The sequence below is a fragment of the Carlito syrichta genome, unplaced genomic scaffold (genome assembly GCF_000164805.1).
Source record: "Carlito syrichta isolate Samal-C Ts95f unplaced genomic scaffold, Tarsius_syrichta-2.0.1 Scaffold89315, whole genome shotgun sequence".
Taxonomy (NCBI): domain Eukaryota; kingdom Metazoa; phylum Chordata; class Mammalia; order Primates; family Tarsiidae; genus Carlito; species Carlito syrichta.
This window is the reverse complement of record NW_007033411.1, coordinates 24,776-47,563: the sequence shown is the minus strand read 5'-3', so window position 1 is coordinate 47,563 and position 22,788 is coordinate 24,776. Positions and strand designations below refer to the sequence as shown.

Here is a 22,788-nt window from a genome sequence, read left to right as displayed (position 1 = left end):
AGGTGGGCCCCCAAGAGAGTTCTGAGAGCAGCCACCATGGTTCCAGGCATCGGTCCTCTCCCCAAACGTGTCCCCTTTCTGCCCACGTTTTTTCCAGGTTTCTCTAAAGAAATCCTAACCCCAATTCATCCTTAAATTGCAACTGTCCTGTGCTCCCTCTCACTTAAGGACATGCCAAATGGCTAGAGTCAAGGAAATAATCATGAGGCACTAAAGAGTGACAGTGGCGAACTGTGTGATGGCGACACAGATCATGCATTTACTTTCTGGGAGGGGTCATCTCTGTCCTTGCTCAAAGGAATGAAAACTCTAGAGTTTTAGGTCCTGTGGTGGATTCCATGGGGTAGGGAGAGCTTTTGGAAGCCTTTTGAATAATAATAACTCACATTTATTTAGTTTGCACTGAATGCCTAGCACCCGTCTAAGTGCTTTACCCATGGTAGCCCGTTTGATGCTCATAGCCATCCCAGAGGAAGGTTCTACTGATATCTTTACAAATAAAGGCACTGGCCACAGGGAGAGAAGTACTTCAGCCACAGTCATGTAGCTAGCATGTAAAAGAACTGGGCTTTGACCTAAGTAGGCTGGCTCCGGAATCCATGCCCTCTAATCGCCGAGATGGCCGTCAAAAACTCAGGGCAAGACTCTGTCCCAAGATGGATGTTCGTCTGGGAGTCAAGAGGCCTGAGTTCTGGCTCAGCCTCTAAGGAGCTGCGCCACCGTGAACAAGTCACTTAAACTCTCCAAGTCTCTGCTAAACTAATGCTGTGGTTATGTCTTTGTGTGTTTGTTTTTGGAAGAACCATTTCTATAAATGAAATCCAAATTAGAAGCCTGATTTACAAAACAGATAAAAGAGAGGTGTTGAGCCTGCTGACAGTTGGCCACAGATGGTTCAAAATATAACCCATCACCCCTCACCCCATTCCACCTTACACACACACACACACACACACACACACACACACACACACGGCAGTTCCTCACTATAGAGTGCTGTCGAATCCAGTTGAAATCTCTTGACTCAGTGATCTCTACAGCCTCTTCCAGCTCTAGGATTCTATGGTCCCAACTGCGGAGACACAGCTAGCGTCACATCTCATGCGATGCCTCCTCCTCCCTCCCACTCAAGCAGGAAGAGTCCGGTGTCAGAGTCAGAAAGAGGCGACACTTGAGCAAGCAAGGAAACTTATCTCATCATTTCACTTGATTTTCGTTAGAGCCCAAACAAACAGGGACTTTACAGCCTCACCCTACACTGAGCAGAAGTCGAGATGAGAAGTGCAGTTCCAAACACTTAGCACAGTGACGACACCCTCAGAAGTGTTGGATGAATGACCATTGATGTTAACTTAGATACTACAGCAAAGCCCGAGACTCATAGGATAAGTGACATCAACACTGCTTGGCAGCCTTTCATATTCAATGAAGACAATCAGATAATCCAATTATAATTGTTATTAATGATCACCAGATGTTCTGATTCAACTACTGGAAAAATTGCTGCAGCTCTTTTTAATATCATTTTTGATATCTTTATGTGTAAACTTTTTAAAGGTGTAGACTAATAAAATGAACGTAGAAGTCTTGAAAGGCTAATTTTTAGACGAGATTCAAGAACAGCACATTTAGTGGCACTGAGGCAGAACAGAGGCTCCGTGGGAGGAAGCTGAAAGCAGAGCACCAAGTTCCACAGCGACCTTCAGGCAAGTCTTTCTCCTTCTCGCCAGTTCAAATATCGTGAGCCTTCGATCACTGTCTGTTGCCTAGAACCATAGCATCCCAAACTGGAAGAAGCCTTAAGGGAGGTATCCGCATCCCGTCCTTTTACAGCAAATTCCCTCGTGGTTTCCCAGTATGTGCTTAAACGCTTCCCAAGGCAGGCCCTGCCACCTTAGGCCACCTGGGTTTGAACCTCGCTAGGCTGAGTCAAACCTTCTCTGTAGCTTCTTGCCATAAGCCAAAACCTACGAAAACTCAACTCACATAGTCTTATTGCCACTGCTTCCTTAGAAATATAGTCATCTCTAGGGAAGTAGCCACTTCACTAAGGACCAAGTTGTTACTGCTGTGAGCCCAAGTACTAAGGAAAAAGATCACTTGCATCCTAATTCAAACAGATTTAAAGCCACTTTTATTGTATTTTTTCAAATACAACACAGTTCAAAAATCTCTGGCAGTTCTATTTGCTAATGACTTTATGGCTAGAGATAACCTTAGGTACTCAGAAATAAATTATTGTTCTGCCTGCATCTTAGTAATATCTATGAGAATTTTGTCCATGAAATGATGACTGTAATGATGATGGATGTGCTGTATTAATAACCCGGCTTGTATACCAAGTGGTCTGAAAATACTTACAGTCACCCTAGAAACCAGAAACTACTCCAACAGTCCTTTACAGATGAGGAAGTTGAGGTGGTGGGCATGTGCTACGCTAGTCTACACTAAACAGCAGTGAGAAAGCATTTACTCGTTTAACCAGACCCTACTTGCTGCTTTTCAGACAAGAACATCCTGAGATTCAACTCTTTGCCCATATGCCTTCCGATTTATTTTTCCTTTGTTCCACTTAAGCACTTAAGGACATTCATACAGGTACTTTTCTTTCTTTCTTTTTTTGAGTTGGAGTCTCACTGTGTCGCCCAGACTGGAGTGCAGTGGCCGCTCCCGGCCACCGCAGCCTCAACCTGCTGGGCTCCGGCGATCCTTCCGCCTCAGCCTTCCGAGTAGCCAGAATTACAGGCATGTGCTATCACGCCGGCTGATTTTTTTATTTATTGTAGAGATGAGGTCTCGCTGCCCAGGTGGGTCTCGAACCCACGGGCTCAGGCAATCCACTCACCTCAGCCTCCCAAAGGCTGAGAGTACAGGCGCGGGAGTACAGGCTGAGCCACCGAGCCCAGCATACAGGTACTTTTCAAAACACCTCTTCTGTGCTACTGGGACCATTTTTTTAATCTCACAAAGACTGTACACTTAAGCTAGGAAGAATATTACATTTCTTCATTTTGCTGTTTCTTATTCTTTCTTTTACTTTCTATGGAGTTGACTAGCATGCTTACCTTTTTATCCTAAATTTTGAGAAAACTGGATAAAATGTGTATGCTTATGAAGACATTTAACCTCAGCTAGAAACCGAATCAACTTAAATCTTCTGAGTTTGCTCTGAATATTAATAGTAATAACATATAATCATCATTTATTGGTTGCTATGTGTTAGGCACTAGGTAAGCATTTGCTTGCATTATTTAATTGAATGCTTGCAATGTTGAACCCGGGACTCTAATGAGAGAGATAGAGACCACAGAGAGCCAGCTCCGATGCAAACACACGAGGGTCTTTATTCAGGCTCGAGTCTGGGCTCACACCCGAAGCAGCAGCTTCAGGGACAAGAGCCCTGATTCATAATGGCAAGCAGTTTTTATGCACAATTACAGAGGGAAGGGAAAGAACTTTAAACTTGGTTTTACATGATTGGGTAATTTCTCCTAATGGGTACGGGAACACTTGGTATTGGTGGGTGCTGCCCGTGATTGACAGAAACCCACTTAATGGGCAGAGTGGAATGTTAGATAAGTTAGGTCCATGCAGTCCCTGCGTATGAAGTAACCTGAGCCAGCAGGCAAAGGGTTACATTAGCCCTTTAAGTTTCCATCCCAAGGTATGCTTAGGAAAGTTTGTTTGCTTAACATTTACATAACATAACATGGTCATTATGGGACAACAAAAGCCAAACTTAACAAAGTTTTAAATATGAGTGCTGCAAACCCATACAGTGAATGTGGGGTAGAAAATCATATACTAATTCTGGGAATTTATAAAATATCACAAGTGTATTATAGCAAGGCGGTTTCCTTTATAAAAGTTTTTGTTCCCTTCAGGTTTACATAGCCACTGCGTGTAAATTATCACTGGGATAAAAACCAGTGATAGAGAGCAGCTGGTGCCTCTGAGTCTGCTGCCACCTTGTAGGAATGTCTGAAAGGGGCTTATCGCTTTATCATTTACATCCCGTTGTAAAAGCAGAAGTTAACCTACTAATTTGGGGCTGACAATGCTTAACCCAAGAGTTCTAAATATAAACACTACTTACGCCATTATACAGTTGGTCACGACCCGGCACCCGACATATGCCTAATTCTACGGAGTCAGAGGTAGGATTTAAAGTACTAAGATTTCATAAAATACATGAGGTAGGAATACACAAAATATATAGTAAACATGAGGTGGGGATATATGAAATATAGGGAACTAAACGCTACTTTTACAGCAAATAAGTTTCTTGGGTCTCTCAATAGCATGCTCTTAACCTAAATCTATTGTTGTCCTCTCAGCAACCCATGTGTTTTTAGGGAAAAATATTGTTTTCATTTATAACTAAACAAACTGCGGTTTATAAAAAAATTGACTTGACTGAGATCGGCCAACTAATCAACTAACAGAACTAGGATGTGCCACTCTCAGACAAACGGCTCTGTGTCTGAGCCTCTCAAAGTAACATTAAGGAATGAGTCCAGGAGGCCAGGACATCTTTTCCCACAAATATGGTTGACATAATGACTCGAGTCATTGCTGGTGCTGCCGCAGCTACAGTTGCCACGACAAATGCAACAACAATGCCCCTCCATATTTATTGCTCCCACCACTCTTCCAGAAGATTTACCGCAGGCAATCTTCACAGCGACCCTATAAGGTAAGTGCAGAAATCCCAATTCTTCACATAAGAACACAAAAATCGTAGTGAGTTTAAGGAAGTTCTTTCAAGCTCTGCTGCTGTTAAACTAGAGTCTGACCCCAGATAGGACCCAAAGCACAAGCTCTCACACCCCGAGGGTGATCTGACCATGGTTTTCTTTTCCACAAAGAGACCCTCCTAACCTAGCTGGCATCCTCGTTGCCGCTTGCCTCTCTCCCAGAACGTCCCTGTCTTCCTTCCACACGGTTGTGTTTGGCAAATGAGAGCAACCCTCTAAGGTGAAGTGGAACATTCTCCATCCAATGAAATGAAGCGATGCTTCCCGTTAAAAAGCCTCGAGCAAAGTATCCATTCATTGCTACTTAAGGTTTTTTCCTTTTTCTGAATCCACTCTCTTATTATTCATCTGCTCTTTTAGAATGAGGTCCATAAACTCTTTCATAATTTTAAAAATTAAATTATTAACAACAAACCATTATGTAGATCTCCAGGCCCTGTTTCTCATGCAAATTAAATAGAAGTTGGCAGGCAGAAGGGATTTATCACTCAACCATTTGCCCTAAGTTCTGATTCATTTGATTTGGTTTAATGAACTCTGGGCTAGTATTTATAAACAAACAAGCAAACAAGCAGACAAAGATTTACTACACGTGGTTGCCTTGAATCCATTTTGAATAAGCGCCAGTTGGCTGTTGAGATGCCCGAGAACTGTTGACTATTGCACTTATACTGAAACAGTCAAAAGACCATGTACAAAAATGAGGCTGAAGATAAACTCCTGTATGTACCAATTTTTCACATTTATACTAATTCTATACTAGCTGTGGACAGGTTGCCTTCATTTAATAATAACAATAGAATTAGAGTTTGGAGATGCTGAGATTTTATTCCTCTGAGCAAAATGTTCTACACTGTTCTAGTCAGTCTGGCCAGTTCTGTGGGAACCAGAGAGCAGTCAAGTGGATAGAAAATGGGTGAATAAATGTCAAATGCACCAAGTGGATTTTGCCTGTTAGCAGCAAGGGAAGAAGGACTCAACAATAGTGGGCTTTTCCTCTCTCTCAGGGGAAGACTGGCTCCACTCGGAAGTCGCCTTGCGTTTTGCAGGAAGAAGCTAGAGCAGACTTCAAAATGAACAGGAAGAGATGATCATCAGCATGGTTTCATGCTGACGACAGCCCGCTTTCCTTCTTAGGTCCCGACTTTTACAAATCGTCTCTATAATCAGGAAGCACAAGAACCTTCTGCTTTTCAGCTTCTCAGTAAGCCTTCTCCCAAGTCACAAGTCAGAGAGGAAGTATAAAAACAAACAAACAAAAATAGCCAAAAAACAAAAGGGTCGGAAGAAATGTGATCCTTAGTCACCCAAACTCTTAGCTTTAGCAGAAACCACAGGACGAGGAGCAGAAACGTGGCTTTTCTGTGCCACCGTCTGTGACCAGGCAACTGGCAGCCCCTCCATGGCAGAAGTGGCCCGGGACCCAACAAGGAAGGGTCTGGGCGTGTGCGGAGGCGTGCACTGGCCTGACTGGGCATGCGGACTTGCCCGTTTCTGCTGAGAATCTTGTGGCTGAATCTAACCAGGACTGTTGGGCAAAGTTGACACTCCACTTCTCCCCAAGATTATTTCTGGCTCTTTGAAAATGTCCAGACATCAAGACAGTAAAAGGCTTTCTTCCCTGGGGCTTTGGGCGAGCCCTCAGAGATAAACTTGAAGTTTCAGAATGATCACAGTCGTAATTCTTTGCTCCGGGATTACAGGCTGGTTACCTTCCAACCCTGTCAGGCATGAACCCAGCTTCATTTCTCACTAGCTCGGAGGATTTGCTTAAGCATTTGTCCTCCATGGGGCTCGATTTCCTCATCCAAAAAGCCCTGAGAGTAGCACCTACCTTTTGGTATTGGCATGAGAATTTGTTAACACATGGAAAGTGCAGGTGCGCATAAAATGGTATCTGCCACTTGCCGTTTCTAGCAGTTTTGTTTCTTGCATTATTTCCTATTAAGAAGCTCGTTTTAACATAGGTATGGTCAAAATGAATGAATAATTCAAGAAAGAGGAAGACATGGGATCCAGGAAATGGGGTATCAATAAAAGAGAGGCTGGGTGCAGTGTTTCACGCATATAATCCCAGCACTTAGGGAGGACAAGGCAGGAAGATCACTTAAGGCCAGGAGTTTGAGACCAGCCTAGGCAATACAGTCAGATCTTGTCTTTGCAAAAAATCAAAAACATTAGTTGGGCATGATGGCATGGCCTATAGTCCCAGACACTTGGAAGGCTGAATCAGAAGGATCACCTGACCCTAGGAAGCTGAGGTTGCAGTGGGCTGTGATCATGCCACTGCACTCCAGCCTGGGCAACAGAGTGAGACTCTGACTCAAAAAAAAAAAAAAAAAAAAGGAAAGGAAAGAAATAAATAAAAGGATAAATAGCAGAGAAACTCGGGAAAATGTTGTGCTCCACAGGGATAAAGATTATAAGATTGCTGGGCGCCATGGCTCACACCTGTAATCCCAGCAGTTTGGGAGGCAGGGGCGAGAGGATTGCCTGAGTCCAGGGGCTTGAGACCAGCCTGAGCAACATGACGAGGCCTTGTCTCTACAGTAAATAAAAAAATTAGCTGAGTGTGGTGGTGCATGCCTGTGGTTCTAGCTACTTGGAAGGCTGAGGCAGAAGGATTGCCTAAGTCCAGCAGATTGACGCTGTGGTGGCCGTGAGCGTGCCACTGCTCTCTAGCCTGGGCTACAGAGTGAGACTCCTACTCAAAAAAAAAAATAAAAAATAAAATAAAATAAAATAAAAATATATATATACACACACACATTATAAGATAAGCTTGCAAAACTGTTAAGATTTAGCCATTTTCACAAAGAAAAGCTAAGTAAATGTAAAGCTTGATGACTGATTCAACAGTGAAGGATATTTACATCATCATAAAAATCCAAATGGCAAATATTGATTTTATAAAAAACTGTGTTACAACTACTATACCTATATATAACTATATGTATATATATGTATATATAAAAACTTTAACTACTGCAAATGTAAGGACAGAGCTAAATCCAACAAGATAGAAAATCAACATATAGTGTCCAAAGTTGAAGAAACAATAGATGTCACCATAAGTGTGTTGTTTTTGAAATACGGTGGTGTATGCTGAACAAAAAAGTTGAAAAAATAAGCAGAAAGAAATGGTCATTGGAAAACAGGGTGATGAGGGTAAGTTTAGGATTAGTGCTATGGGTTTGACACACGGTAAGCTCTTTAATGGCATTTGACTTTCTAAAGAGATGCACCTAATACTAAAAATGTAAGTAAGAAAAGAACTTATTAAAAAAAACAAGTACACATCTGAGATACAACAGCTATCTCACTCACACACGCACATGTGCACATTGATAAGCCCAAGTGTGTGCAAATCTACATGACCTAACCTTCATTGCAATAGCTTCTGAACTATGAACAGATAAATAAATACCCATCACCTAACAGTTAAAATCCTAAGACTTAGGAGTTTAGGTGAGGAGTAAAGGAAAAGGAGGTAGAAAAACTTAACAAATGGCAGACATGGCCTCTGCATTCAAAGGTTTTGCAATTCGGCTGAGAAACGAGATCACTCTCATACAGGAGTGGGGAAGAAATCAAAAATTTCTTTCTGGTGAAAAAAACCCAAAGCTTTTTGTCTCCTAGAGGTTTCCTATTAGCTGTGCTTGCCTGTGCTTAACTGGTGAGACAAGCTTCATGACATTTCCAGAGAGAAAGCAGAATCATGGGTTTCAGTCAGAAGAAACCACATAGATATATCAGAGGCCCCTTACTGTACTTACAGATGAGGCATGAAGCCTCAAAGGAGCCATGCATCTTCCCCAAGTTGACACATACAATCTGAGACCAGAACCAGTATGCTAATAGCACTTGTGTGTTCTGGTGCATGTGTGACTGACTGACTGATACTAAATTAGGAAGGTCATACCAAATTTGTTTGAGATGAGAACAACTGTAATTAATTTTCTAATGTTCTTCCATTAACAAACTGGGGATAATAAAAGAATATTGACACATTGCACTTTTAAATGTGTCTTTATCATCATTTCATTTAATTCTAATAATTTTGTGCTGATGAGAAAATTAAAGTTCAGAGAGGTTTACTGAATTGTCAAAGGGTAAATAACCAGTGAACAGCAAATTAAATCATTGGACCTAGGTGTTCTGACTCCTTGTTCAGCGGAGACATTTTCTCTTTCATTATGACACACAAAACCTTAGGGACAAATTTTGTAAAATGACTTTTAAATATTTTTAATTAAATGTATAACTTCTCAGTGTTGGTCAAAATAAAGACACTATTTTAGCTTTGAATTATTAATTCTAGTAGCATGAATATCCAAAATGGCCATGGTGGGAGAAAATCTGGGCCAGAGATGAGTCATGCATATCAAGTCAAGGCTGCACAGCATTTAAGACAACGGGCAAGTGGTGTATCCCTTGGCGATAAACCGATACTATTTTTCCAAAACGTTTCAAGTAAAAATCAGTTTTGTCACTTTAATACTTAAAGGTGCTAGCCAACATTTTTAAGTGGCCAAAGAATATTAAAAACAACCAAGAGCAATTTCTTTTCCTCTAAAAATGGCCTTTCGTAGATCTGCTAAAGAGAAGACTCCAAGTCACTGTCTCATAAACATCAGCTTGCAGTTTAATGCACATACTTATGTGGTTGTCCAATTCATGCACACATGTCCAGAATGTAGGACGCTTTGGCATCCAGGAGCTGTCTCCAACTGGCAAATACTTCAGTGCTCTACGATCTCTCTTTCGTCTTCCTCAATAAGTCAAGAGAAATGCTAGAATAAAGGTCATTAATTGGTCTGCACTTTTCCCTCTAGAGAAATGCAAACCATAAACACCAATAAGGCATTCTACTAATAGCTTTAAAAGTTAGCTTAAAGCATCATGAATTTTACATTTGTAGGAAGGTCTGTAAGTATATGCCTTGTTCAAAGGCTCAATCAATAAGGTCATCCCTGCTGCCTGCACTCCAAATAACCATGCTCATATTTAGTGCTGGCTGAGGTAGAACTTGATATGTGTCAACACATATATTCATATATATGCATACATATATGTGTGTGTGTATATATATATATATATGTATATGTATGCATGTATATATGACATGAAGTTGCATTCTAACCATGTGGCTTATTTGTGTATAGGAAACTGCATTTGGGGAGGGCGATTTTTTTTTTTACTGATTTTGAATAAATACAACTTAAAACTCTTTTGCTGGGCCAGCACAAGGCAAAAAGAAAACAACCTCTGTTTTATAAGACAAAAGTGTCACGGGATAACTTACATGTGTATTTTTAAAACTGGTCCATCCACTTCCAACCTGTTTGGGAGTGAGTGACTTACAACTGCTCCTCTCCTCGACCGAATTGTGTGTTTTCTGATCATCACATGAGGGCAATTAAAAAAAAAATGATTGCAGTTCTTTGTAATTATTGTTCCCCTGGTTACATTGATTTACTCTTATGGGCAAATAGTGAGTTGTCAAGGAATTTTGGCATTCACAGGGAAGCAATTATGTTGACTTAGTTCCAGTTTTAGGTTTTAGCTTTCTAACCAAACATGGAAAGCCCTGAGGTTCCCTGAACCATAAAGTCACTCTCATAGCAAGATTTCTCAACCTGTGTCCATAATTTCCTAAGAGGTTCATAGACAGACTTCAGAAGGTCTGTACAATTTCTGACGCTGTACAAAAGACCTCTGCATTTTTTTGTTGGAAGGGAATCCATAAATTTTATCAGATTTTCAGAGGGGTCTCTGATCCTAAAGTTACTAAGAACTAGTGTTCTACAGGGTACTTTTTAGTTAAATCTAACTTTAAAAGGTTGCAACTGATAATAATTTCAAAATTATCTTATTCCGATGTTCTTTTCAAAAATCAGATTAAAAAACTATTGTATGTTGTATTCAAAGCCTTCTTTCAAAAATGCATAAATATATTAGGCACAAAAACTAATTATCCATAGTCCTTTCTTACTTGGCCTCAGAAATTTATAGTTTATAAAATGAGGACCCTTGTTCTGAAGTTGTTTTTGGTCAGATTTGTGTTTTAGGATTTTAGGCAAATCTATCTTCCCATTTCACGCAAATAGGAGACTTAAGTGGTTTCAGTTGTAGAGATCATGCCGTGAACTCTGTTACCAAAATGTGTGGTAATAACTTTTTATACCTGAAGGGTTGCAGACTGATATGAACTAAGAAAGGCACAGCCTCATCAAGAGACATTGGCCTAATAGTCGACCGTCCTTTGCTAAAAATCTTTTGGATGAAATGGAGTTTTGACAGCTTTGCTACACAGACCAAATATGCAGAAATCCCATTAAAGAAAGAGTTTGGTGAGTCTATTTTCTTCTACTAAGGCACCTGTCTGGAAAGGTGCACTGAATTTCATAGAATTATAACAGATTTGTTTAAAGGCCCTGGGAGAAGGGGATGTCCCTTTGAGAGACAAACAACCCTAGGGCCTCTTGTCAAAACCAGAACAGGGACTGGCGGCATCAGTGGAAAGATGATACTTTCTAAGAAACCGTACCTCCTTGTCTGTGAAAAGGTCTGTGTGATTATGGAAGCTGATCAGGGCCTGGGAAACCTAGGCATTGTTGAAGTGGCCGCACCACATTTCTGTGCCGTTGGACGCACACAGGCATTCTAGTGCCTGCCACCTCGGAAAATGCCAGGACCAAGCCCGTCGGGACCCAGACCCCCAGATGGCCCTTGTCTCCCCAACGCTCCAGCACACTCCTCATGCTTGGTGACCAGGGCCTTGCCCTGAAGGGACGTGCGACTGGGGGCAACTGTGCCTGCCACAGCGCCTTTGGCAACGTGGACACTTTTGGTCTCAGTCAGGGACGTGCTACTGGCATCTCTTGGGTGGAGGCCAGACGGTGCACAGGACAGTCCCCCACCCCAACAAAGAGACCCCTGCCCCCTGTGCCTGCAGTGCCATAAGGCCGTGCCACTTTGAACCACTCTGAGAGATGATAGAGATACATCCTATTTTGCCCTACACCTCCCCCGGAGATTATTCCACCTGACAGCCCTCGAACCAGTAATGCTCTGGACAGAGTGAAGTGAAAGCATGCTCTGCAACGTCCTTCCCTTGCATGTCAGCCCCTATTCCTTCCTCCAGAATGCATGTTCAGCGTCCTCTTCTACAGGAAACTCTCTCGTTTTAGCGTCATGTCCCTGTGCTCCCATCATACCGTGTGCTTATCCTGGCTCTGATCAAATTGCTTCCCATGCCACCTACTGGATTACACATAAAGGCCAAGGGAAGCTGGCCGTTGCCCTTGGCCTTTGTGTCTCAGCACCTACCACAGCCTGGTGCATGTTAACAACACGTATACAGCACACATCTGCTGAAGGGAGGAACATGCCTGGGGACCGGCTTGCGTTCACCGTGCCTGACGTCCAGGTTGGATTTACTCAAGGAGCCTCAGCCAGCACCCTTGCCCCAAGGATGCCTGGCCCCGTGCCCTCTGCGGACAGGCAACCGTCTCACCCCACGGCTTGCGGGTTTGCCGCCACATTGGTGGAAATTTCTGGCCAGCCATAGCCACAGCAGTCATAATGACTTTTTTCCAAATGATGATTTGTGTGCGTGTTCATTTATTTGAACTTACAAATAATAGTTGTATACATTCAGGGCTACAGAGTGATGTTTTGATACGTGTCATGTACAGAGATCAGATCAGAGTGATTAGCATGTCCATCGTCTCAAATATGTATCATCTCTGTGTGCTGAACACATTTGACCTGCTCTTTCTAGATATTTGAAACTATGTCTTATTATTAACTATAGTCAACCTACAGTGGCATAGAACCCTCGAGCTTATTCCTCCCATCTAGCTGTCACTTTCTGTCCTTTAGCAAATCTCTCCATTCCCTGAAATGCTAAGGAATGAAAACGACAGAGACAACAGCATCCGGTCTGAGGCCCAGAAGCCCCAGGCGACCGGAGCCGGGGACCACGTTCTCCCTAGATGCCTTCTCTTAGGAAGAGGGAGGCCAAGGCTGAGGCCGCACTCTCCATGAGCTTGACGCGGTGAGCAGTCTGCATTCGCAGAGCTTCTCCCTTCCCTGAAGAAGGAGGGCAAGGAGAGGCCTGAACAAGTGCAGGAGGCAGGGGAGCTGGGAAGCCCAGCGTCGCCTCCGCTGGCGCCCAGCTCACACCACACCCAGGCACAAGTCTGCTAATGGGCCTTTCTAGGAGGACGGACAACTCTTCTTGGCTGCTTATAGATTATACCAGACTCCACAGGAAAGAGAAAAAGTTAAGTTTAGAAAAATTTATAAATGTGCTTTTGCGTTAAAAATAATAATTTGAGGATTGTAACACAAAGAAGCATCATGCTGAAAATGAGAAAAGAGCATCTCTCAGAATTATAATAAATCCATTCAGAATTATAATAAATCCATAATAACCTGTTCCGTACAGGAATATGGAATATAAAACACCTCTTGTTCCAGATAGCACGGGGCTGCATTACATTATGCTATTATTTGACAAAGCACCTCAAACAGGATTTCAGCAAGGCACGTCGTAGTTATAAGTAAAATGTTCCTGACATGAATTGACATCAGGAAAAAGAGACAGGAACGTTTCAGAACATTCAACTTTATTTTCCAACGGCAGACACAACATAAATAACATACATTGATTAAATACACAGACTATGACTTGAATGCCAGCCAAATTGTAATGTACTTTCATAGTCTCTTTGATTCTCTGTCTCTACAATATTGAAGACCAGCCTTTAAAACACAGTGGAGGATATATTTAAAAATACTATAAATAACTACTCAAGAAGCTTTACAGAACGGTGGCAAAAATACCTTCCCACTTAACCAAGAGTATAGGGAAGGGGTGCTGAGGAGGAGAGGTGGAGAAGGCTTTCTCTCCTGAGCTTTGCAAGACAGATTCAAGTGCCAATGATTTCGGTCCTTCCTTGAGCCACTATGTAAACAGTGCTTACGCTCATTTGGTGTAAACAGATCAAAGTAATTAGTGCCTATTTTTAAATGTGTTTGCTTAAACAATCGTATGCCATTTGTACAAAGACATTTGGCAAAAGGAGAAAGAGAAGGTAAATTATTTCTTTTCTTTCGTTTTTTTTTAAACATCTTTTTATTATAAAATTGTGGGGTACAGTTAAGGGTTAGGTATACAAATATGCATCGTTCGGGCACCCTTGCTGATAAGGGGTGTCCCCCCGTCCCCAGACAGATATTGACTACTGTTCATCCCACCACCCTTGCCCTCCCTGCCCCCCCCGAAAGATTCCCACCACTGTCGATCCTTTTCTTATAGTATTATGCTAGAGGTTCAAGGTCCACTTATGAGTGAGAACATGTGATGCTCAGATCTTTGTTGCTGTGAAAGACCACTCAGTATTCTTTCTTTCTTTCTTTCTCTCTCTCTCTTTCAAGGCAGAGTTGGGAAGGAAGTGGGGTCAGGAATCAGTGTGAACTTATCACTTTCTTTTACAGAGACGAGCCCTGGCCACTCCTCATTTTGTCCTGCCGATGCCCAAGTGTGCACAAGTCAGTGCAGTCGTTTCCTCTCTTGGCTCCTGGATCTGGCCTAAGCGAGTTGTAACAGGCTGAAAGTGGACAGGTTTTCCGCCAGGCTTTTCTCCGTGCTCTCTCCCTCACTTCCCATACCTACCCACAAGCGTATTCTTTCAAAAGCAGACAGAACATTGAAGTATGTCATATGCATTTTCCCCTGCCTGACATTACAGGTTTGGTTTCAACAGACACTGAAAACTATGCAAGGAAAACTATTTTCAAATTACGGCTAAAGTTTAGTGATTGGCTAGCTTTTGTCTGGATATTTAATTCTCTTTAATTAAAGGATAAAACTGTTCTAAGTCTAAAGCACTTGACAACAGAATTTAAGAGGTGCACATTTGAAAATAACTTGAAGAGTGGGCTCATCTCCAAAATGCTCAAAAAGCATGAAAAGGTTGTGCTGCTCCACGTGGTGACCTCCTTCCTTCACATCTTTACTCCCTTAATAAAACTGCTCCATCAAAGCAGACTTATTTTTAAAAACAGATATAGATCCATTTCACATACTAGGGGATTGGCATTTTAAACTAAGGTTGTTCTCTCTTCTCTTAAAAACCATCACAGCTTCCCTGGTAGAAAATATTTCTGTTACTCTACACCCGTGGAGAATGGGTATGCAGGTTAGAGTTAAGGAGTCCAGCTCTACTGAAGAAATTCGTAGTCCAGGAGATATTCAGGTTGCTTAGTATATGAATCGAATGGATGGAAAGCTTCTGAAAGTAAAATAATTTAATTCTGAAAATGTGTAACATGCAAATGAGTAGATACATGTGTGATTAGATTATGAGTCTGGGAGGAATCACAATGTGCTCTGTGTATGGTATCATAATGTAATGGTTTATAGCTAAGTTGAGTAAGTCATAACCGTGAAACTGAGTCTTCATTTTAGGAAGTACAAAACAGAGAATATATAACATAAAATTCTTCCTTAATTCTCCCATTCATGCTTCACATTTAATTGCCACCTGTTAAGTTTCTGTACAATACTGAACTGATGTCAGCTTCAATAACAAATATGTATATGAGTTCAGGTTGATTTTTATATTGTGTGAGTTGGTTCTACCATAACTTTGTCATGACATATGCCACTTCACCAGCATTTTATAGCAACTCAGAAAAAGTCTTATGGACACAGCCACAGTTGCATAATTCTGCACATTTTTCGACCTCGATTTTAACAGATTTTGAGACATATAAACATACAAAACAAGCAGCCGTAGAAACCTGTCACAGTTGATGGCCTAAACGTTTGATATAGATAAAACAGAAATTTTAATTTTTCAAATTAAGCTTTTTATGTGTTTGTAATAATAAATGTCCGGCAGTCTCCTTGTGTCACTCATCTCTAGAATCCTGTGTGTTTCAAGAGACGCTTTTGAGGTTAAACTATGAAAATAAGTAGACTCTATAGAAGTCTATAATTTCAAAGAACAAAATTTTCTATTTTCTTTCTTTGAGTTGATCCCGTTACAAAAGAACTATTACATGGTTGGTGTGGAGAAGATTAAAAGCTGATCGCTAATTTGGGGTCAAACCCAACAAAAATATTAAAAGAGTTGAATAAGTAAGAGGCCTAAGCCACCTGAAAATCTAATATTAGAATATAGCCACAGAGTGACCATATTATTCAAATACTGTTCGTCAGAATTTTTGGTTTTACTCAATGCCAATGTTGTCACAGGACCATTCATATTCATAATTCACTTACATGAGGTTCCACATTTTTCTGGTATCACAGTCAAATGACATTTTATAAAATTTAAAAAATGCTAATTATAAATATATGTGCACCTTTCATTTCAGAGTGGTTTAAGTCTGGCATAATTAAAACTTACATTTACTTAAAATACCTTGGTATACAGCACTAGGTAAATTTGGTTAGTCTTAAGATAACACATTTTGTTTCTTTAACTTAAAAATATTTTTAGGACATTCACCACACCTGTTTTACTTGGAAAGCAAACTGTTCTTACTGGATAGCATGTTATCATCTTCTACTATGAAAACAGCATAGTGTATAAATTTATTGTTTGGAAAATCAGGACTACTTTGTTAAATGAACACTTTGTAAAATGAATCAACAAGTGCTGATTTTACATGTATTTCTATACTTCATTCATTCGCTTATATCCACGTAGTTTTCTAGGCCTCTAATAGTTTTTAGCCAACACTTCAAAGTTTGGGAATTGCCATAATTTATGCAAGCACTTTTTTCCTGCTCTGATGGACAAACCAAGTGAACTTGAAGGCTAATAAACTTCAGCTTAGAAACAGACACACCCTTGTGCTGTGACCATAGATGTCTGATTTCTAACCACATTATAGCCTCTGCATGTCTCTGGCATCTAACCTCAATTACCATCAAAAGGCTGAAATCATTTGGAATTTTCATCAGGTTCTCCCTGGACTGACAAATGCCCAGATGATGAAACCACATTCCATTTACAACATATCTTCTTCCTCTCCCTCCTCTTCATACTTGTTCAAAAACTGCCATTCAGCTCCTCCTAAGATGTATCCCTGGGGCAAGACCTCCTAAGATGTATCCCTGGGGCAAGAATTGATTTTGTCATTAAGAATAAGTTTCCAATATTTTTGCCTTTCTGTATTCTCGCGGTTTGATGAAAAGTGATATCCTTTTGATAGTAATCTCCATTACCCCCCAGAAATATCAGTCTCCTACATTATTAATACAAGTAAAGCATTTGGTTGTATAGCAACGTGATGCTATACTTTTCAAGATAAATTCATGTTTCTGAAGTAGGCAAAAGTCATTTGCTTTATCAATTTGATGAACTCTTGTGGCATGAAGCAGCTTAGCTGAATGGCATGTGCCTCACCAATGTGCACTCAGTTTTGGCAGACTTTTATTCATTTACTCGCCAAATACTCACTGAAAAATGTATATAATCTATCTGTTGGAAAGAATAACCCAATCATGCTCAACTTCACACTGCGTGTGTGTCTATCTGAGTATTGCCTGTGCTAGAGGACTACCCAAAAGGTAAAGGTTCTTTATTATAAGGTTATTTAAAAGTATCTTATTTAAAAAAAAAAAGTAGGAATTTTTATCTTGTACCCCCTGAAGTGACCTATGAGACAACCCAATTCTATGGCATTTTATAACGGAGTTTTAGTATAGGTTGTTTATCATATTTTCAAAATTTAGATTAGTGGAACTCATCGTGAATTACATAAGCACTCTCAGCAGATTATGCCTTCTGATTCAATCTGACATGATCATTTAGGAGTTGACTGTTCCTGACTGACTATGGCTGGTGTACACAGTAATCTAATAGATACGGTACACTCATTAAAATTAATTCTTCCCCAAATGCCTACTAAACACGAGGAAAAGTGTAGCTGCTCTAAGAAATACAAATAAATCTCAAGCTTTTAAAAAACTGGGAAAGTAATACAGCAACCTTCAAAGTGAAATCTTCACAATAAAAAGGTAGTGGGTTCACAAAGGAATGCAGCAGAACCCAGGACAAGCATTCTGTGCAGGCCGAACTTAAAGCATCATTGCGTCAGTGGATGAGACTTCTTAGAAAGTTCCACCCCCAAAACTTAATGTCGCGATCTACTTGTGCCATAAAGATGCCAGGCTCAGATATCGAGGTGTGTATTCATGTGGGCCGTAGGAGAAACATCTTAACAATAAGCGTTTAGATAGAGCCACTTTGAGAAGAGGACAGAGGAAGTGCTGTGAGAGGTGAATATCAGCAGCTTTCTTTTCTTACAAATAGGCCAAACTATGGGAATTCGCCACTGAACTTCCAAATATTTATTTGTTTTAGAGTCAGGATCGGTATTTAAAGATCTAAAAGACTGAAGGATACTTTCGGTGGAAACATCAGAAGAAACAATTAATCAGAGTGCTTATCATTAGTACTCAGATCAGTCCTCAAGCAGCATGCTGAAAAATCACCTTACTGACTCTCATAAATCAGTTTCATAAATCTTCTCCAGGCTTGTGGGGACACAGAATGTTTTCAAAGGAAAGAACAGTTAGCAATTTGGGTATTCACAAACTCTACAATATTTTAAACAAATAGAATTAGTTCTTATTTAGATAAAGAGTAAACCTAACAACTCAACCAAAATGTAAACTTTGCAAAGTTAGGAGTTCACTTGATATACTGAGCAACATTTAAATAACATCAGTGTCAATGAATATCGTGGATACATTACACATTTTTTTCACCCTAATTATACTTTTATTTTTAATGAAAGCGAGAAAGAAGTGACAGAGAGTGGGAGAGACAATGAAAGAGAACACAGCAATGTCCTTGAACAGAAATAAACTGCTATCTTTTATCTTCCATGATATGAGCGGCTAAATCCCCATGTATTCAGTATACTGGGATATTAACGGTCCCTGACCCCAACAGGCCAAGATCATTTGTAAATTTCATCACATGATTTATCACATATGCAGCTACAGCTACAAATGGCAGAGACCCAAAAACCCTAGACTGTTATTAATATGTTTTCCTGTGTTTGTGTTTTAGTACTTTTGGCACATGGAGGATTGTCTATGCTTCTGAGACCATTATTTTGCCTTATGGCAAAAATTTCACTTCAATGCATGAACAGTGGCATGCCCAAGATGCCTAAATTCACAGTAAGGTTTAGGGACACTTGCTGTTAAAAGCTGTGAACATGCAAGTTGATTAGTGTTCTCTTTCATGCTCCTGTCTGTATTATTTCATTAGATAACGAGATAGGCTGCCCCTTCTGTCCATTACTAGAGCAGCCAGAGACAGCATTTGCTACCTGGCAAAACTTTCGAAGAAGGATCTTTCTTAACAGCAGATAAACCCAAGGATCCAAGATCTGGTTCAGTGAAGCCAGGCGAACAGCTATTAAGAAGAAGCTGCAGTCTTCCTGCTTCTCTGTGTATGTCTTGCAGTGTTCAACTGATGTCTGATCGAAGATCATTTTCAACATCATTATCTAAGAAAGAAGGAACAACAATTGTTTCAAAGACTAATAAGGTCATATACGTCTCTTCAACACATTACTTTGCACATAGTAGGCATTCAATAAACTGGTTGTCAGACTAAAACAATTAATTCAAGCAACATTTAGACTCTCAGAAACACAGTCCGGAATTATACAAGACATTCCTAGGAATTTTCCCACATTTGTGGCTATCTAATATGATGTAGCTTTTTAAAATATGCATGTTCTCAGGCTCTTGGTCCCTGGAATTTAAGAAGCCTGAAAATAACACGTCTCAATTAGCCAAAGTCATCTATCTTGTAGAAGAAAACACCAATAAGTTGACACCAAATGACAGACCAACAACATTTCCCATTTGTGATGTGAAATGGCTGAGTCAGACTTCAATCCAAGTTTACTAACACCATAGGACATGCAGTATTCCATTTTTTTCCCTCCCCGCCCCAATACACACTACAACATAAACTCCATGATGGCAGGAACTTGGGACTATTTTTTTCCACCCAGTGCCTAGACCCCCTATTTAACAAATAGTAGATGTTCAGTAAATACCTGTGAAGAATATATATTTGAAGAAATATATTACATGACATATGAGGGAAACCTCCCAAACAGAATTTATTTATAAAAAATTGTGCATTTCGTTTTACAAGTTTAAACTTGTCACCTTCAAAGTACTTTTGTTCGATGTAACACACCTATTGTGATGTTTTTTCCATGGCTCAAAACAGTTTTCGAACTCATCAATTTTGATGCCTTTTAGTGCTTCTGTTGTTTTTTTGTTTCATCTCTTCCACATTAGCAAAACATTTCCCTTGGATGATTCTCTTCATCGGGGAAACAAAAAAACAGTCACTCCACTCAGGGTGAGAGCTGGTGAATAGGGAAGGTGGTTTTGGTCAAAAACTGCAGAACACTCAGCGCGGGGTAGACCAGTGCATTGTCACTGGTGGAAGAACCAGTCCCCTGCCTGTCACAACTTGGGACGTTTCTTCCACAAATCGTTTCTCACAACAATGCTAGCTGGTACCCCGATGCCGATGACCAAGAACACTTACCTAGCGAGGGAAGCCTGTATTTACAAGGGACCTGCCCTCCAAAAGATAATTCTGAGGTTTTTTTGAGTCCCCCTTCTATATGAATATAACATTATGTGACTGTATAATATAAACATTTATATTTGAATATTTATCATTTTCACAGAAGGAAAAATAAGGGCTCTAATGCTATAAAAAATGTTCAAACTTATTAATCATCAGAACAAACACAAATTACAACCAAATAAGAAGCCATTTTACACCCACTAGATTGGCCAGAATGAAGAAATGTGGCCAAAACTTAATGGGGGTGAGGCTGTGGAGTAGTGAGGCTCTTGCACGCTGCTAGTGAGAGTGCAAGCAGGAGCAACCTCCTCAGAGGACAACGTGGCTGCTGGTGCGGTGACTCACACTTGTGAAAGAAAGACCTGCACTCTCTTCTTTTAAAACGTGAAACAGAGTGAGAAGACAAATCTGCAAAACAGGGTAAGTGTGATCCCAGCACTGTGGGAAGCTGAGGTGGGAAGATTCCTTGAGCCCAGGAAATCGAGACCAGCCTGGGCTACATAGGGAGACCTCATCTCTACAAATAAAAATAAATTGGCTGGGCAGAGTGGCACACACCTGTAGTCTCATCAACTCAGGAGGCTGAGGCAGAAGGACCACTGGAGCCCAGGAGATTGAGGCTGCAGGGGGCAGTGATCGCACCGCTGCGCTCCAGCCTGGATGACAGAGTGAGACACAGACTCAAAAAAATTAAAAAGTAAACAATTTGGCACTATTTCACCTGCTACCGCCCAGCAATACTACTCCCCAAAGTATGCCTTCCAAAATTCCTGCACCAAGGGTGGTGCATGACTCTTTATAACAGCACTGTTTGTAACAGCAAAAAAGCTGGCACAGCGGGTTCACGTTCACAAGCAAAGGAAAAAGCTGAGTTGTGGCTGGCTCCGACATTTACCATTCTGGACCTACTCAGCCACGGAGTGCTTGAAATGTGGCCAGAGAACACCGGAATGTTAGGCTCTGTTACACTGATTAGACAATGGGGTAATAATATTTTGATATATTGTGCTAAATGAATTATAGTATTCAAATTAGCGTCGTGTTTCTTTTGACCTTTTTAAATGTGGCTGCTCGAAAAATTAAATAGTAGACGTGGCTCTTATTTTGCTCACGGCACGTTTCCCCTGAACCGCAGTGCTCTGTCTCTGGAGGCTGGCACTTGCTCACGAGTTCTGTCTGCAGGTCACATAACTCAAGTTGAAGTCAACGTTTGTGACCATCCAAGACGGCCGTACCCACACGACCACAGTCTGACAATGGCACTTTCCTTTTTGTACCCACCTTGGCTGAGCCCTGCCCTCTCCTTTGGGTTCCCTTCCTCACCTCTGCTATGCCTTTTGCTTTTCAGTCGTCCTCAACCTGGTACAGACTTTCCCCTCCTCTGAACTATAGTAACAGCAGACACCCAGATGGTGCGTGCTGTGGACTGAATGCCTGTGTTCCCCTAAATTCATACAGTGAGGACCTAACCCCTCAAGTGAAGGTATTAGGTGGTGGCCTTGGGAAGATAATTATGGTTAGATGAAGTTCTGAGGGTGAAGCCCCCATGATGGGATTATTATCCTTTTTTTTTTTTTTTTTTGAGTTGGAGTTTCACTCCATCACCCAGGCTGGAGTGCATTGGCATGTACACTCATGGCCACCCCAGTGTCAACCCGCCAGGCTCCAGAAATCCTTCCGCCTCAGCCTTCCAAGTAGCCGGAACTACAGGTGCATGCTACCAGGCCCGGCTAATTTTTTTGATTTATTGTAGAGATGAGGTGTCGCCGAGTTGCCCAGGTTGTTCTGGAACCCATGGGCTCAGGCAGTCCCCTCACCTCAGCCTCCCAAAGTGCTGGGATGACAGGCTTGAGCCACCGCACCCAGCCTGGGATTATTATCCTTTTACGAAGAAGGAGGGAGACCAGAGCTTTCCCTTTTAGCATGTGGGACACAGTGAGAAGACAAATCTGCAAAACAGGATAAGGGCCTTCACCAGAAGCCGAACCTGCTGGCACACTAATCTTAGAATACCCAGTCTCCAGAACTGTGAGAAATGCACGTCTGTTGTTTAAGCCTCTTGTGTTCTGTTCCGGGAGCCCAAGCAGACCAAGATAGATGTAAACCCACACAGATTCAGCCTCCTAAATCCCAGCTCTGGTCCAACCCTCCCTGACCGTAGAAATATAAATGTCTTCTCATTGTCTACCATACAGAAATTTAACTCTGGTGTTCACAGCCTTCTGCAACACCGCTCCACCCTGTCTTTCCAGGCTTGTCTCACTACTAGCCTGCACGGACTCCAACCTCCAGCTACAACCCCTCAGCCTAGAACGCCGCTTGGCTCTTTCCTTCCTCACGGCCTTCATTCCTCCTGTTCTCTGCTCCTA

The 22,788-nt window shown here is 41.3% G+C and overlaps 1 protein-coding gene across 1 annotated transcript in view; it reads right to left on the bottom strand.

Annotated features, from left to right (window-relative positions):
• LOC103260363 (prostaglandin E2 receptor EP3 subtype-like) overlaps nt 1-19,302 on the bottom strand; it is a 42,087-nt gene extending 22,785 nt beyond the window's left edge. The window contains exon 1 of the mRNA XM_021712260.1: nt 19,128-19,302. Within this exon, the coding sequence (XP_021567935.1) occupies nt 19,128-19,301 (174 nt within the window). The 5' untranslated portion in view covers nt 19,302. The remainder of the gene's footprint in view (nt 1-19,127) is intronic.
• Nucleotides 19,303-22,788: the final 3,486 nt, after the last annotated feature.